The 17,762-nt window shown below is 40.9% G+C and overlaps 2 protein-coding genes across 2 annotated transcripts in view; both read left to right on the forward strand.

Annotated features, from left to right (window-relative positions):
* The window catches only part of FAM135A (family with sequence similarity 135 member A), a 91,279-nt gene extending 85,106 nt beyond the window's left edge, over positions 1-6,173 (forward strand). The window contains 3 exon segments of the mRNA XM_018564834.1: positions 982-1,092; positions 3,311-3,424; positions 5,485-6,173. Coding sequence (XP_018420336.1) covers positions 982-1,092; positions 3,311-3,424; positions 5,485-5,690 — 431 coding nt within the window. The 3' untranslated portion in view covers positions 5,691-6,173.
* Positions 6,174-15,483: 9,310 nt separating this feature from the next.
* The window catches only part of SDHAF4 (succinate dehydrogenase complex assembly factor 4), a 21,525-nt gene continuing 19,246 nt past the window's right edge, over positions 15,484-17,762 (forward strand). The window contains exon 1 of the mRNA XM_018564833.1: positions 15,484-15,617. Within this exon, the coding sequence (XP_018420335.1) occupies positions 15,530-15,617 (88 nt within the window). The 5' untranslated portion in view covers positions 15,484-15,529. The remainder of the gene's footprint in view (positions 15,618-17,762) is intronic.

The following is a 17,762-nucleotide window of genomic DNA, read 5'->3' on the forward strand; positions in this document are numbered from 1 at the left end:
CACGGTTTTTTGCTTGCCTCGGGCACAAAAGGAGCTGGCTACGGCTATGCTCCCGCGGTGCTTGTGCGGCTGCCGGCTGAATGTGTCAGACGCTGCAGATGGAAAGGGGCAGGACACCTCTCCCCATGTGCAACGTCGGCCACACGAGCACCATGGGAGGACAGGACGCACTGGAATGTAAGCCGGCCGACTCCCTGCGTTCAGGTGCGGGAGGGGGGGTGGGGTTGTATTGAAGTCAATGGCACCGCAGCCATGCCCCCCGCCCACAGTGCGAGCACCTGCAACGCAGGCACATAAGTGCCTGCATTCCGGTCCAGTGCGATCTGCAAAAATACTGCTTGCAGCATTTTTGCGGATAGCACTGGACTGGAACGCAGGTACTAATGTGCCTGGGCTCCGGGTGCAGGCGATCGCACCACGGGCGAGGGGCCTGCCTGAGGTGCCATTGACTTCAATACAACCCCACACCCCCTCCCGCACCTGAACGCAGGTGTTTTTTCGTTGGTAGATCTCATTGAGCTCGTCATTTGAAAAGTAGATCTCCAATGAAAAATTGTGGGCGCCCCTGTTCTAGAGTCTCAGGATTAAGCAACTAGGAAAGGTAAACTAGCATCTGGGATATTGTTAGGCTCCACCACCCACCTTCTATAGCCATAACCCTGTACCCATCTGGGGATCATAACACACATTTTTAGAGTAAGATGGTTTGTATCTGGATCATATCTGCATGTCTGACTCCTCCCAAGTGTCTATAAGAGAAAAAAAAATATATAGCAGAAGAGTTTCGACTTTAATGTTAGAGTGCACTGAAGACTTAAGGAACGGATGGAGTTTTCATCCGTTTACATAACTTTACATAATTTGAAGCTTCTGTAACTTTAAACAGAACTGTAGCTACTGGACTGTTTGGTAATGGTTAAAAAATAATAATATTGCATACTGCAATACATTGTTTTGTTGTCATCCTGTCCAGTATTGCAGGCTTGTGGTTCATGCAAAAATGGAAAAAATCTGGCTCATTATTACAGCTGACATGTCGTGACCACTCAGATCCTCGACAAACCTTCCTGTACAAACTAAGCAAGAAACCAGGTATTTCTTTGGCTTTGTAATGATCCTTTCAGCTATTGGAAATGTTTAAAAGTGCCCGTCTGAAACTAGTTTTTAAACACAGTTGACCCATGGCTAAATAAATTTCAGATGCTTCAAAACCAAAGGTGTTCAAAGCCATATCATTTTAATTCTAAAGCAGCCAGAGCCTAGAAAATACTAGGGTAGAAAATCCTGTGCCCTGCCAGTAGCTGCAGAGTTGGACCATTGTTCTGTGTGAGAAAGCAGTGGTCTCACTGCAGAGGTCTGACATGCCCATGATTGATCTAGACCTATAGCTCCGTAATGTCCCTGGAGCTTGAGGAGCTAAGGCTCTAACTCGGCATTAGGTGTGTCGGATCTCTGTATCGTGCTGGCAGGATGCAGGCTTTTCTATTGTGGCTTATTTTAAAGTAAAAAACTGTAAGACTATCTTTTATTTTGATGTACCTGAAAGCACTTGAGTTCCAATATAAATGTCATAGACTTTATTTGGTTAACATCAACCAATTTTACATGCATGTATGTGGGCACTTCCCCTCTCTAGCTCCTCCTGGGTGGGCCTGGTGCCAGGGTGGTGAGCAGGAGCAGATAAGGGAATATCTGGGATTAGGGATTAATTTGTGGTTTGTGTGTATTAAAATACACTATAGTGTATTTGTTTCCTGAAAATGTAGTTTTGCGCAATTCTGCTGCCACCATTTTTTATTTTACAGGGCCTCTGTTTTAGAAAAGATATAATTTTTTGGAGGTTTTAATCGATTCTTCAGCAAAATATGCCGATATTAACGTGTATGAGAAATATATACTTATACACTTTGTATACAAATATATCATGTATAATTGCTCCAGACACATAAGGGGGAATATAACAAAACTGGAGCAGACAGAATGACGAGCAGTTCTCCATAGCAACCAATCAGTTTCTCCCTTTTAATTTTTAAAGTTTAACTGAACAAACTGAAGAGAGAAGCTGATTGGTTGCTATGGGCAACTGCTCCAGATTCCAATCCCTCCACTGGCTTCCACTTGCCCAAAGGATACATTGAAAATATTAACCACTTACAAAGCCATCCACAACTCTGCCCTCAGCTATATCTCAAACCTGGTCTCAAAGTATCACCTTAACCGTCCCCTCCGCTCTTCCAAAGACCTCCTGCTTTCCAGCTCCCTTCTCAGCTCCCCCCCATGCTTGCCTTCAGGACTTCTTTAGAGTCTCTCCCATCCTCTGGAACTCTTTACCCCAACCTGTTCATCTACCTCCCACTCTGGCTGCCTTTAGGTGATCCCTCAAGCTTATCCCATCTCACCCTAACCACTGAACCATTATGTTCTCAAAAAGTCCATACCCACACAGCTACCTCCTCATGTAGCACTTGCCCCTCCCTTTTAGATTGTAAGCCATCACAGGCAGGGTCCTCCTTACCATCTTGTCTTGAATTGTATTGTGATTGTAATGTCTTCCTTATATTGTGCTGTGCTAACTGTTGGAGCTATATAAATCCTGTATTATAATAAATCTGTCTGCTTCAGTTTTGATAAATTCCCCCTATAGCGGTTAAACTAAAGTTCAGTTAGGCTTTCATTTTTTAATTTTTTTTGTTAGAACTACCAACTCTTACTTCCCTATACAACGAGTGACTCTTAATGGCCTTTGAGAAACCCTTACTAGAGAGAGGGAGGTCAGTTAGTGGGGCTAAGCACTGAAGTCAGGACATACAGCTCCAGTAATAGTGATAAACTAGTTCAATAGAAGGACTCTTGTATGATTGGTGAAGATAGTTTCCCATTGAAATACATTCTGAGCAGATGTTTTTCAGCATATTTATCAGCTCAAAATGTATGAAGCATTTAGTGATCATATGTTATGTGGGAACTGTTAGCGTTAACATTTGAGTGAAGCCTTATAAGCCATGGTGTCTTCCAATTGTTAATCTTAAAATGACTATACACAAGCAGATATGGTTTCTCAGAACATTTGTTAACAACAGATGTAATGTGAGGGCCTGCCTAAGAAATCTATAAATGTAGCGTGAAGGACTACCTAATCTGGTGGTCCATCATACTACATGGTTGTAAGTAATGTTTTAGCCTGAGAGACTACGCCTAAAATAAAGTCTAAAGCATTAAAGTGCCCCTTTTCCCAGTCCAAGCAGTGTTTAAATACATTTTGGAAAAAAAACAATTGTTATGCTATTTATTGTTTTTTTTCTTTTCTCAGGTCTGGAACACTTCAGAAATGTGGTTCTGGTCAGTTCCCTACAGGATCGATATGTACCCTATCACTCTGCTCGCATTGAAATGTGCAAAACTGCTCTTAAGGACAAACAGTCAGGTGGGAAACTTGTACAGGAGCTCACATTGTTGAAGGTTACAGTACATCTTATAAAACAGTACAGATACATAATGAATACTACTTCTAATTAATGCTGTTTACTTTCAAATGACTATATTTACAACTGGCATTCTCAAACTGTTATTTAGTTCTAGAAAATAGAAATAAGGAAGAAGCATTTCTAAAGTTAAACAAACATACTGGGGGAATTTATCAAAACTGGAGCAGTTGCTCATGGCAACCAATCAGCTTCTCTCTTCAGTTTGTTCAGCTAAGCTTTTAAAATGAAAGAGAGAAGCTGATTGGTTACCGTAAACAACTGCTCCAGCTTGCCTGCTCAAATTTTGATACATTTCGCTCGCTGTACTTTTGCAGATCTAGTGCTGTAAGCTTGCAAAGTAAAGTTTGCCTTTACCCATGCTGCTGTCTGCCTGTCTACTTGTCTGGGCTCTTTGGTTAGTTGTACATCTAGACTGGAAAAGTTTACGTTGCAAGAAGGTTCAACTCACCACCCCCTATCCAAAACAAATTTCTGATTCAGAGACCTCCAAGTCTAGTCCTGGAGAGTCCATTGTTGAGTCACCTGCCAAGGACTAAATTTTACAAAGAGTTTCTAATCTTGACAATACAGTACAGTACGTGTTACTTTTGAATTTAGAGGGCCAGCCTTCTGTTTCAGGCGTAGGGTCTATTAGAGCTCCCACAGTTGCAAAGACCATTTGATTATACCCAGGGGAACTTGCTGGGACACTGTTGGATTTCCCCTAAGGGTGATAGTTTAAGTTGGCAGGCCTTTATGGGTAAGTGGTGAGTCCTCCTTCTGGAGCCGACCTGCAGCCTTTTGGGGATGTCTCCTTAGAGTCCATCTTTTCTTCTGTCCTTAATCAGGTAGACGTTTCTACTACTAGCATTGGTATTGCTACCCCTTGGTAGAGAATGGTACTACCCTCAGGGGTAAATGTGTTGATTCTTAGAATCATATAGTTGGTAACCATTTAGACAGTTTACAGTTTGTTCTGTCGCACCCTAGGAACATCTGCGGATGTTTGAGTGGAATGAACCCCTCTCTTCCTTCTGATCCTGGTGTTTATATACATTAGTCTGGGTTACGGTATGCCCTCATCCCTTCCTTCCTTTGGTGTGGTTATTGTTTTCACCCAACCATATAATTTACAAGGGTCCAGATTTAGTAAATCTTTTTATCAGTCTTGTGGGTCATTCCCTTCTAACCATCGTAATGTTATGCAGATGATTATCATATTGGATATCTGATCAGGAAACATTTTCCATAATTATGGTCCTTCTCTTCCTAAAGTCGAAGGTTAGGAATGCCAGGCTTGGCAATTCAACCCCAGTCCAGTGTCCCAACCTCCTTTAGGCAGCACTGTAAGCCAACTGATTCAGAATTCCTTAATTCCTGCGTCTCTCAATGGAGTTCATTTTATTGTTTTTATAAATCCTTACCATAAAATATTTTTCTTGAAGTAAGGTTAAGGGGAAAATCTGATTTACTGGCTTCCATTCTAGTTCAGCCCAGCATTTTAGAAAATCTGATGGCAAAGCTGCATTGTGAACAGAAGCTCATGTTTTCTTCTTGCTCTGATTGGTCCAAAATATGTGCACATTTCTGCTTTTATTACATGTGCCTGACTAATTTATAATGGAATTTGACCTTGCATCAGATGGTCTGTGAACTGGTCTGTACCAGCAAATTGGGTTTTATTTCATAGCATGGCTCAAAGAGCAGGTCCCAATAAAAGACCACAACAGATGGCCTTTCAGTAGACTGATTGTGCTATAAATGTGAGCACCTGGTTTAATGCTGTATCTTAATGCGTATTACTCTTTGCATTACTACATAGACCAATTGGAATACGTTTGGGCAATCTTTAGAAATTAGTGACATAGTTATATACAGTTTTACATCAGTAAACATAAAGCAATGCTGAAAATAAGGCCATTAGTATTACCTTTTCCGTTGATATGTATCAGTATTAGCAGAGCACAGATAGCAAGTATCCTTTTATTTTACAGTGAATTAATTAATGCTGTTTTTGCAGGGCCAGTGTATGCGGAGATGATCCAAAACATCCTTCTACCAGTTCTGCAGAACAAAGACTGTAACCTAGTGCGGTACGACGTCATTCATGCGTTGCCCAATACAGCCAATTCTCTCATAGGACGAGCAGCGCACATCGCGGTTCTTGATTCTGAAGTATTTTTGGAAAAATTCTTTCTGGTCGCTGGCCTTAGATACTTCCAGTAGAAGGAAGAAAGACTGCCAGATGCTTATGTAATACCTCATTAACAATAAATCTCAAACTATGTGGTATTAAAGTGTTAGCTGCCATTGTATTTTGAGTTATATTTATAAATTGTTCACTTTTTTTCTCTCCTTTTACTGGAAGATAATTTATATCATCCAATTTGAAATACATTAGTGGTTTGTTAATTTATATTTATGGAAGTCATCACCACCTCCTACAAATTTTAAATCGGTTTACCATTTCAGAATACATCACAATATTTGTAAAGGCCTGGCTCAGTTGTTTTTACACAGTCTAGCAATGTCATTTTATGTACGCAGCTCTGTACCATGAATATGGTGGAGTTTAACCATCAGCTCAAAACAGAATTGCCTATCGATGTTATGTCCTGACACAAGCAAACTGATACACAAGGTCAGCTGGACTGACTATATGGTAACCCTCAACATGCTTCTAACATCCATTTGTCCCACAATAGATGTTAAAGGCATGGTGTGATGTTCCTTCCCTACATAATACATACTATATTTGTATGTGATGAAACTTGTTACTTTTATCACTGTATATGACAAGAGCCAGGCCATGTCGAAGACCATTTTAAAGCCGTGGGCAATGCTGTTCATTGGTTGTGTTGCAGTTCAACAAGTGTGACAGTACAGAGCTGTCTTACATGTACCAAAGTTACCTAAATGCTTATACTGGAAGTAGGCAAAGGGTTTAATGACTGCTGATTTTTAAGCCAACATGGCCTCTTTTTGTTTCATCTAATTATGGAGAATCTCATGCAATTCACATTGTATAGACATGAAATAATTGGCAGTATATGCTTCATTGGCAAAATAGACAACAGATATAGAGACCTTTACATGTGTTTTTATAGTGAATCAGTCTATGACAGTGTTGCAGAGCAGATTGCAGCCATGGAGAAATCGCATTTCCTTTTTAATTTCGTGGACATCCAACAGTTTGGCACCTTCTGTTTAAATATCCAGCTGTATAGCAGAAAGCTACGTAGACTTGTGATGTCTTTACACTACTCTGTGCCCGGATTTAGCATTATTGTAATATCAGTGTGGACACTGACAGACTCAGTGAAAATAGGCTACTTTATCTAACATGATCTAAGTGGACTGCTGCATGTCTAAGCATGCTTTTCTTAGAGAAAGAGTGCTTTTAGTCAGGGTTTTTATTAAAACATGCTAATCTGACCATTTTATGATAAAAAAAGAAAGCAGAACTCAAGGTCAAGAGCATGCTAACAGTATCCCTAATTTTTATAGCACAACATTGCTTTTTAGCAAATAGCCCTGCATTGTGGAAAACAATATTGTCTGTTTGCTTTCCACCTATAAATTTTATTTTACCTTAAATTTCTGCTGTGCTCTGCACAGTTAACTAAGCATATTGGACAAAGAATAGTACATAATTATTTGCATCACAGGCAAATCTCCATGGATCTTGCAAATTTTAAAAAACACCTTGTTATTGGTTGAGCCAAATGCAGTAATTATGTTGACAAAACTGCTATTTGTAGCCAGCGTAAAGGGGAGCCTGACAAGATAGTAATATGGGAACTGTCATTGCTGAGTTATATTTGACAGGCTGTCCACCTGATCCTGATATTTACTGCTCAATGATTTAGTGACCTGAAGCAAGGTTGTGCCTGATGTGCACATGCTTGATGTACAGCACAATGACTCAGTAAGAAGTGAAGGCTGCATCAGAGTAAGACCCCCGAAGCCCACACATTTAGAAACAAGTCAGTAGTTGCAGGTTTCTTGTTTTTTATTTTAAAACCTGAAAGCTCTGGCATTAGTCCCATTGAGTGAAATCACTTTACACCATATTTAGAATAATTGTTACCAGTTGAAGTTTCCCATGATATTATATACTTTCCCTGAGCTGTGCAGGGATGGAAGCACTGCCATAGCATCCTGTCCTTCTCAGTGGTATGATGCATTTATTACATGAAGTACTGAAAATGCTGCCTGTCTCTGCTATTAAGAATTATAGTGCCCAGGTTCCATCATTTGTAGCCATGGGGGTGACTAGGACTGCTTTGCTGAAAGACCTATGAAGGTTTGTGCATTTTCCCCTAGGTTTTGGGCTTCTTGGGTTATATAATACATTAAAATATGTATTTTATTTGATTTAGGAAACTATTTCAGTTATTTTATGCAGTTATAAAAACGCAGTGAACATAACCTGACGTAAAATGTTTCAAATGTAACAGTTGTATTAAAGTGCAGACACCTTGCGGTTCTTCAGATGCCTTTGTTAGTCTTCTAATAGATCCCTGTGTAGCCCCCTTGGATCCTAGGTTCAGAAAAGTTGTGATTAAGCATCCAGATGCTAAGGTCTGCCCCTGTTATTCAGCTGTCAAATACCACTGCCTCTACTGCCACTGCAGAGAATGACAGGGCAGGCTTAATGTGAGATTGGGGCCATAAAGAGCCCCTTTACAGTCTGTGTCTAGGATCCAAAAAGGTTCCACAGGAATACAATGATTAGACTAAGACTAGCACTTGCAGACACTCCATGATGTCTCCACTTAAAGTGACCCTAAATGTAGGAGTTACATCTTAAAATGCACTCAAGTTCCCCAATTAACAAAAATGTATTTTATTTGTGTATCACTCGGCTGTAGATCCTCAAATCATCTCTGTATTCATGCTGACACTGTCCTTCCTTCCGGAGGGTGGCTACTTTTGTTCCCCATGGTCCCTGTGTGTGTTTTAAAGTAGCCACTGATCCAAGCTTACTCCTGTGATGGACTACAATCTCATGTTTAGTTTACTAATTTGTATTGAGATTGTAGTCCATCACAGGAGTAAACTTTGTTCAGTGGCTACTTTTCAACACACAGGGACCATGGGGAACAAATGTAGCCACCCTCCACAAGGAAGGACAGTGTCGGCACCAATTCAGAGATGATTTGAGGATCTACAGCCGAGTGATACACAAATAAGATACATTTTTGTTAATGGTTCAGGTACTTAAATGCATTTTCTAAGATATAACACCTGAGTTTAGTGTCACTTTATTCACTGTTGTTACTTTTAAGACCTTTTCAGTTCCAGTCTTGTTTTTATAACTAGACATTGAATTAGATTTCTAAATTAAATACCTTATTTCATTTATTAAAGAACTTACAATATTAATGAAGCTCTTAAATGACCCTAACGGGAAAAAAATACATGAGGTGGTCCTTGTTGAACAGCCTTCAGTTGCAAGTTTCTTGTTTTATAGAAAGCATGAAAGCCCCCTTGGTTTCCACTCTTGGGGTGGTCTGTTAAACAGTAGTGCGCACTTTGGAGGTTATGTAAACATGACCTGGCTATGAGCAAGCCACAGAACTATGACTTCCATATATCTGCATTGATGGTGCTTTAAGTGCACCTATCCTGTAGGCTTTATCAATTGTGTTTTGAATGTTTATTTTCTTTTTCCTTTGGCAAAATCCAAGACAATATCAGCTTCGCTTTTGTCCCACATGATTTGAGCTTGATCTACATAATCTAGTAGGTTCTTCTTGTCATCACTAGATACGTTTCTGTAATGGTACCTTACTACCACACACACAAATTGTTTCTGACTCCTCTTTACTAATGGCTGCAATGAATTTGTAAGGACACATGATTTTTCCTTTCGGTAATGTTTTGGGACCTCGAACTGGAAAACCTTAGCTGCTACATTTGTCAGTGATGCTCTGAAAATATCATTGTCATATCCTTCTTTTGTTTGGTCATGTAAACATCGAGGTTTTATTTATTCATGACCTCGCTTTAATGTGAACCTGTCACCAGTCACAGTAAATGCAGGTGTTATGGGAGCTAATCCAGAATGTTTACTCTTTGTAGGAACTACGGAGATCACTGATGCATGTGACCCATTGTACCTATGTGATCTTTATAGTGTCTGCTGAATTGATGGGCAAATATTGGTAAAGCATGTAAAATGGCTTCGCTTTATGTTGGTTGACAGGTACTGTGAGTACTGGAATGACAAAGTACTGATGGTTTTTGCATTACTTATAACCATTGCCTTTCCAACCATATTTACCAAAACCCTCCCATGTAGTATTTTCTTGTATCCTCTAGAACATCTAAAATTATTGCAATAGCCTCCTGTGTTTGTCCAAGAGAGGTTATATTAACACGTAAAGCATTGTACATACTCCGAATGTGCGTGGAACAATAATAGCCTGTTTGGTGATTGGATAAAATGTCTTTTTTTCATATTGAAGAATGTTCAAGGTCTGTTGACTCTCACTATTGGTGCTTAATAGCTCTGAAGAACAATATTTTCATGCTAATGTGTTGGGGATTTATGCACTGACGATAAAAGCTGTGTATTTGTAATTATTGGACTTTTTTTTTGTCTAAATATAAATATGTGTAAAATGAATGCATGTGTATAAGTATCAATCTGTTACTGCTTTTGGTTTTAATGGATGCCTAAATATAAAAAAAAAATAGATATATTTTCTTTCCCAAACCTTGATCATGTTCAGAATTCCACTTAATGGAAATAAAATGGAGACTGCCATTGATATATTTTTTACTTGTATGTTTAATGTATTCTTGCTTGTAATCATTGAACCAATAGACAGTAGTTTGAAGTCTACCAATTCATGGAAATGGTGGCCAACTCAGAGGCAAGTTCTTCTTACTTCAGAGATGTTACTGGTTTCTAGTGGACTAATTGCTGACCTATTGCTTAGGACACAACATGGCGGCCTCTATTGAGAGGACAGACACACTTATCACTTCCTGGTTTCGAGCAGAAGCTGTAAAACTATACTTCATCTGGTAACAATACTGGTTTTTAAGCATGGCCATTAAAATGTTTCTCCCTTCAAACCATTGTATTTTTCAACCCATCAAGCTCTCTAAAATTGGAACAGTGGCAGTTTTGTTTATTAGAGGCTATGGAAGACAGAGACCCCTCTGATACAACATGGAGATATCCTGAGTGGAAACCGGGGAGCCTCTTTAAATGTAATTCTTGATATCCATATTGCCAAAATCATGTGCAGAGAAAGATGGAAAGGAGCTGGCTTCTGAAAACTCTTGCTGCATTGGAAATGTTCAGATTTGACTCCAATTGAATTCGGTCTCTCAGCAGTCTCCCAGTTCTGATTTGTTTGACATACAAGGTGCAATCTTTAGCACACCTTTTGTCCTGTGGAATTAATGGATAGGTTTTAATTGTCCTGTTTGTGTTTTAACATTGTTTTGTAATTATTTAAATGCATTTGTATGTTTTCTAACATTTTGGAGATGATTTTTGAAGTTGAGCATAGCGGTATAATCCTCTTATGGTTGACTGTGATCTGCAAAGTGAAATCATTAGTTTCAGTCTCATAGATTCAATCATCCCAATAAAATATTTCACTTTTTACCTGCGGTTGTTTATTTTATTAAGAATTCTTGTCTTTTCATTCTGTTTAAATGGTGGCGCAATTCTACTCAAATTGCTGCAGCTACATCAAGAGTTATGTGCTGGGAGGCTGGACGACCTGGTGATTCCTGGATGATGTTCATCAAAAGTTAAGAAAATAAATAGTTTTCCATGATTTTATAACAGTTTTGTTATGGAAAGATCCAAACGGATGCATCCAAATGGTGCTGGGACTTGAATGGTAATTCATACAGAAGAGTAAAGGTAAAACAGTCATTTGGAAAGCTTACTGGCTTTGGTTAGGTGGCTCACATGAAAAACAGGGTTACCCTCTGATGAGTACCCAGGAAGGTCACTCAAAACATGAACCAAAGGAGTGCCAGACCAAATTTATAAAGGAGTCCAAAATAACTTTAATGATTCATAAAACTGCTAATGCGTTTCGGGGGCAAGAAGCACTCCCATCCTTAGGGCTTTTGTACAGAAGCATTGATGAAGGAAGAGTAGTTCTTGGCCCGAAATGTATTTAGTTGTTTTATGAGTGATTTAAGATATTTTTGACTCTTTTATGAATTTGGTTTCACACATTTTTTTGTTTTTGTTTGGTTCAATCTTTATATAGAAATATGTCTGTCTTTAAAGCAGAACTCTGGGGATTATTTTTTAAAATATAAACCCTTGCAGTGGGGCTACCCCCGCACTGCAAGGGTTAACTGATCGTTTTGGGCTAACAGTGTGTTGGTAGCAGATGGTGGTGGTAGCCCCACTGCAAGGCTTAATAAAAATTTCTTTAAAATTACTTTTTCTACACAAACACATTTCTTGCCACCATCCCATTTTAATTTTGGGGAAAAAAATCTGCATAAATATTTTGCTACAGTGCCCCCCCAACCCCCAAACCCCCCCCAGACATTATCAATAGTGATGGGTTTGTGCCAGGCTCAGTTAAAGAACATTAAAGATATACATTGTATTACATGAAACATATTTTAACATATAAAAGGAGAATGAATAAAAGTAAGATTCCGGTCTATAGAAACCTGTAGATTTCCAGAACATGTTACATGGCAGATGACAAAAGATGTTTGTCCTTTCCTAAATGGGATTATAATTACATGAGCACAAAGTTGTTGTTTTTTCCAGTAAATGCTTATAAAATACACTGAGCTTTGTTTGCATGTATATTAATATTTATTATTCCAAATGCAGTTTTAGTTACATAGCAACCCTGTGTATCAGGTGAACATGGACTTGTCTTAAGTTATCATTACAAAGAGCAATGCACAGTAACTTACAGCAGCCAATCACAATTAATTCCATTCACACCAGCCCAGTACAAGATGGATTGTAATTGCTTGTCGTGCATATAACACTTTGCTCCATGGGGTATTTTGTTGACTATGTGTGTTATTATTTCATGAGGCCACGCCTGTGTACATTCTGAATAGATTCACATTGTTTGTCCATTTAACCATTGTCACAGAGACAAAGGAAATGCAACATTTTACAGCTGTCACCAGAACGAGAGTTGAGAGTACATTTTTCAATGTGGACACCTGTTCCTGTATTAGAGGGAAATTCTCATTGCTTTGGAGACATTCTCTCTTGTCGCATCTCTGGGGCAGGAAGTCAAGAGAAACCGCCCCAGTGGGGCTCTCGTTTTAACCTGCCTGTACTCTATTCAAAATTAAAAAAAAAGGTTTTGGCTTTATATTCACTTGTAAAGTGTATCTATGGTCAAAAACTAAAAATACATTTATTTCTATATGGAATTTCCATAAGTTCTATCCCACTCCTAATAACCATCTCACTCTAGAAGTTTGTAAACTTAGTGAAGGTCCCCATAGGATGCTGATACAATTTCGCTTCCTTGTGTCAACTATTAGAAGTCTGCCTTCTGAACTACAACTCAACATCTGATCAATGTAACATTATGATTGCTTGCTGGCAGCAATGCATTATGGGATATTGAGATTACATCACATCAAGCAGCAGGGAAAGAGACGCAAAGCACACTAGGAATCCGGGAAGTGGTTGAAAATGATGGGCAGACAGAATGCAGCACTCACTACATCCACTACTGGGACATGACTCCTTTAACAGTCATAAAATTAATGGGTATTACAATTTAGAATCTCTGTGTGTTTGTAAGGGAGTTAGTTTGTTTTTCACCGTGCAATAAATGACACGGTTTGTCTCTTCTGCCATAAAACCCCTTTAGGGGCCTGTTCACAAAAAGACAAAACAATTTGCCATGTTTTCAATCAGTTCACACACTGTGCTGAAAAAATATATGGCATGCAGTACTTTTGTTCAGTGCAGCACATTGTGACCCAATACATGGCATTGCACTGTGGCTGATGGAACTAAATAAAATGTTACTTTGTGACATTTCAATAAAGTTGTAACAAAAAAAAGGGTTACAGTGCTATGCATGTGGACACCACAGCTTTCACAGCTCACACCATGGGCTGAATTCTAACACCGCTGCTGGTTGTGGTGTGAACAGGGCCCTAAAACTCGCTATCACTAACCTCCCTAGCCACTTGTACTAAGAAACAATTCTCTAAAATAAAGACTCTATAAAGTTCACTTTCTAACAGGCTACATGCACCCAGTGCAGGGGTGGGCAACTCCAGCTCCCTAGCTGTGCTTTAACTACAAATCCCAAAATGTCTCTGCCTCTGGGAGTCATACCTGTGGCTGTCTGTCTTGCAAAGCCTCATGGGACTTGTATTCCACAACAGCTGGAGGGCCGGACTTGCCCACCCTTATTTATAAACGTTCTGCTGGGCGGATGGTGTTTGCATAGAACTTGTGTCCCTACATGTGTGAATGGCAGAACTTTTGTAAATGAACCCCTAGTGCTTTGTTCACATTAGAAGACTGACAGGTTGCTGACATAGAAATGGATAGGGAAAAAAATATTTCAGTGTCTCGGTTGTGATCTTTGAAGATGATTTTTCTGACCTTGCTCTCACAGGCTCCAAGACTGGTGCCCGCAGCCTCTTCTCCTCTCCCATCAGGTGCGTGGAGGCACGCTGACATCATCACGTACAATGCTGGGTCCATATCACCACTGCAAGGGTAGTTTTTAATTTAACCTGGAGATTAACCCCTTCGTGACTGACGACGTACAGTGTACGTCGCCAGCATCGGGGCTGTTTAAACAGACTCCCGGCGACTTTTGCCGCCGGGAGTCTGTTTAAACTTGTAGAGCCGACTGTATGAGGAACACAGGAATCCATCTAGTGGTAAGGATACTGTGCAAACGACATTCAGCCAGCGTATATATGTTTTTCTATATCGCTGTGTATCATATACAATTGGCATTTTATTTTTCTCTTAAACAATGTTTTCACCTTGTTTTTTGTATCTCAGCGCTGCAGCCCTTTTCAGCCACTTCCTGTAACAGGCCCGCTGTACAACATTGTTGTGGCAGGCTTCCTGTTACAAAGGTGGCCTATGCTTGCACAATGTGTGTTGGCTCTGCTGCTTGTAGTCTTCACTAAGGAAGCATATGGCAGGGTGACAACACAGAGATGCAAATAGATAATTGGGACGAAGTGTTGTCATTCCATAACAGCAGATATCCCAACTCTCCCGGACGTTACGGGAGTCTCCCGTTATTAGATAGCGGCTCCTGGCCACCTGGGAGATGAACATTTTCTCCCGGAAAGGTTTACTCTGCTCGATCTAGCAGGGTAAACCTTTCCCTGCTGGTTTTTTTCTTTCTGACAACGGGGTGCCGGCCGCCGTCAGTCAAGAGGAAAAAAAAACCCCCAGCAAAGGAATGAATAGCTAGGCTTCTATTGGATACTGCAATAGCCAATAGCATACTAGCTATTGCACCTGCCCACTGCTGCTGTCAATCAGCAACGGTGGACCTGAAGTTCTCCATCAGGTCCTCCCCTGTTGATTGACAGGGGCATTGGGCTGGTGCAATAGCCAGCTTACTATTGAAGAATAAAATAGCCAATAGCAATCTAGCTATTCTTTCCTATGCTGTTTAGCAGGTATAAGGACTCTGGGACATGGGGGCTGTACACATATTTCCGGTGTATTTCCCTCCTGGGAAACCACAGGTGTCTTGTACAGCAGCCCATAGACTTTAAAAGCATATATCCGCCACTGATGTCTATGTGTAGCTGTAGTAATGGGGCATGTGACAAAGTAACTAAGCACAGCAGTTTCCATTGTGTAGTATAGTATAGTAGAATCATGTGTAAACACCGCCGCTCTGGCTCAGTGATCATCCTTTATCACGCAGCGATCCAGCTGTGAAGTCCGCTACATCCTGATATATAAACATAGGAAGCCAGGAAGAAGGAGCGCCAGCCAATGAGATGACAGCACTTATCAACCAATCAGCGGACAGCATTGGCCGGGCACAGACACAGGAAGAGGCGGTGCTGGGGGTCGATAATAGAGAAGAATGAGTGCTGTGAGAGGAATGGTGGGTCGGTGGAGTCGCTGTGTCCTCGGGGTGATAAACGAGCATTTGGCCGCACGGCCCTCCCAGTGTGAGTTCCAGCTACTGGCACAGCACACTATAGTCTTCTTCTATGTGACATTCTAAATGACTTGCACAGCACACCATGATTACCACTGTGAGATGGGAGCCGAGCTTACGTCACATGATTTCCTTGCATGGATGTTGTGTAATAAATGACTTGTATGTTCATGGGAGCTCAGTACAACTCAGAGTGGAGAGGGATTGGAACTCCTGCCTGGTTTTATTGCTGTTTGTGTCTCTATATCCCTCATCAAGAGTGAAAGTGCAGATTTTGAGTAGTGTTTATAACAGATGACATTAGTTCTGGTGACCACCAGGGATTCCCCTCACTTTTGAGGGATTTCCTCTCACTTCCTGTTGTGGATATTGTGCAGGAAGTGAACACAAAATGTCCCCAATGGCAAAAAAAAGACCCATACAGGAGTTATAGCAACCCCTTGCTCTATCCACAAGGGGGTTGTGAGTTTTGGCTCTAGTGTAAAGCCTTTTTCCTGGTAAAGAAAATTCCCTTTCAGTGGGATTATTGCTGCACTTCAAGGGTTAACTGATCATTTTTGGGGGGGAAATTGGGTACAGCATTTCTCTTACCTGATTCCTGCTCTCCAGTGGCCGGTGCTCACCTTGTCTCCTCTTAAAGGAGAACTATGAGGTCAGTGTTTTTCCCCATAGTTCTCCTAAGGGTAACGGGAGGACACAAACTAGCGTCCTCCCGTTACCCTAAGCTCAGTATACCGCGAGATTGTGAACTGTCCCTCAGGGTCTTCATCTATAATGTGGGGCTGAGGGTTCTGCATTGTAAGTGATGACAAGAGTGGGCCTCTGACTGCTGGAGTACAGGAGGGGGTAGAGGTAGCTGGCATCGCTCTTGGAGCCAGCGAGTGGGAATCAGATAAGTAAAAGTCCTTTACTCCACTACCTCCTAGATAAAAATGACCATTAAACCCTTGCAGTGCAGGTACAGCCCCTCTGTAATGGGGGCTTTTATTTCCCAGAGATGGGCTTCAATGCCTATCACATTGGGATGTTTAGATACCAAGTACAGATACTCATCCAGCTCCAAGACTAGACTAGAGGAAAACTCCAAAGTTAGACGGCAAAGTTTTCTTATTTTAACATTTTTGTGTGGAGTGCAGCTTTAATGTAAAGCCTGGTTCAGTTCCTGGCTGTGTTCACACATGTTTGGCACCATCATGACCACATTGCTGGTAATTTGGTATTCTGAGAACACTATGGGTGTCATTTATAAATCTTTCCCATGGCAAGCAACTATGGGCACAGGATTTGTAACTTATAATGGACACTAGATGGAGCCGAGGAGGAAAGGAAATGACTAGGCTCCAGCTATTGGCCACGATGCTTCATGAATTATCATTCCCATAGCTGTTAGACTAAGGGTATGATTTATAAATCAGAGCAGAGTCATGTAAATGTGCAGACGCACATGCTGTAGGCTCCATGCTGTTTCTGTGGGGGTTGGCAGTTACACAACACAGATTTGTACCAGGAAACTGCAGTCTTATCCAGCTTCCCACATGAACATTTGTAGAATCAAAGCTGCAGTGGATTACGCGAGGCTATGGTACATAGACTTTTTTACTTTAGCATAGCTGCAGATCATGCTTCATGGTGCAATGCTTTTCTGACATTCCTGTCATACCGATTCTAATAATAGATTGTTTGGCTAGCATGATTAGTACACCCTTGTGTATTAATGTAACACTAAACTCAGGAGTTAAACCTTCAAAATACATTCGGGTACCTTTAACTAGTAACAAAAATGTATCTTATTTGTGTATCGCTCGACTAGATCTTTAGGCTGGGTTCACACCTGAGCGTATTTTTTCTGCTCGTTTTTCAGCTCGTTTTTTTTTGCGTTTTTGAGCACGGCCACTCGCAAGGGACGGAAGTCGGCAGCCGCCGAAGACACAGCGGGGATCGCGGACAAGATAAGACCTGTACGCTGTATTCCCGAGTGTGGCTCGGGGTTACCGCTTTGTTAACCCCGATCCACACTCGGGGAATACCAATGGAAACGCGCAGCAAAACGCCCCAAAGAAGCTCCTGTACTTTTTTGGGCGTAGGGCGTTTTGCAGCGCGTTCCTACACGCTGTAAAACACCCAGTGGGAAGAATGCCCATAGGCAATCTGAGCG

The sequence above is a fragment of the Nanorana parkeri genome, unplaced genomic scaffold, assembly GCF_000935625.1.
Source record: "Nanorana parkeri isolate BGI_ZX_2015 unplaced genomic scaffold, ASM93562v1 scaffold785, whole genome shotgun sequence".
Classification (NCBI taxonomy): Eukaryota; Metazoa; Chordata; class Amphibia; order Anura; family Dicroglossidae; genus Nanorana; species Nanorana parkeri.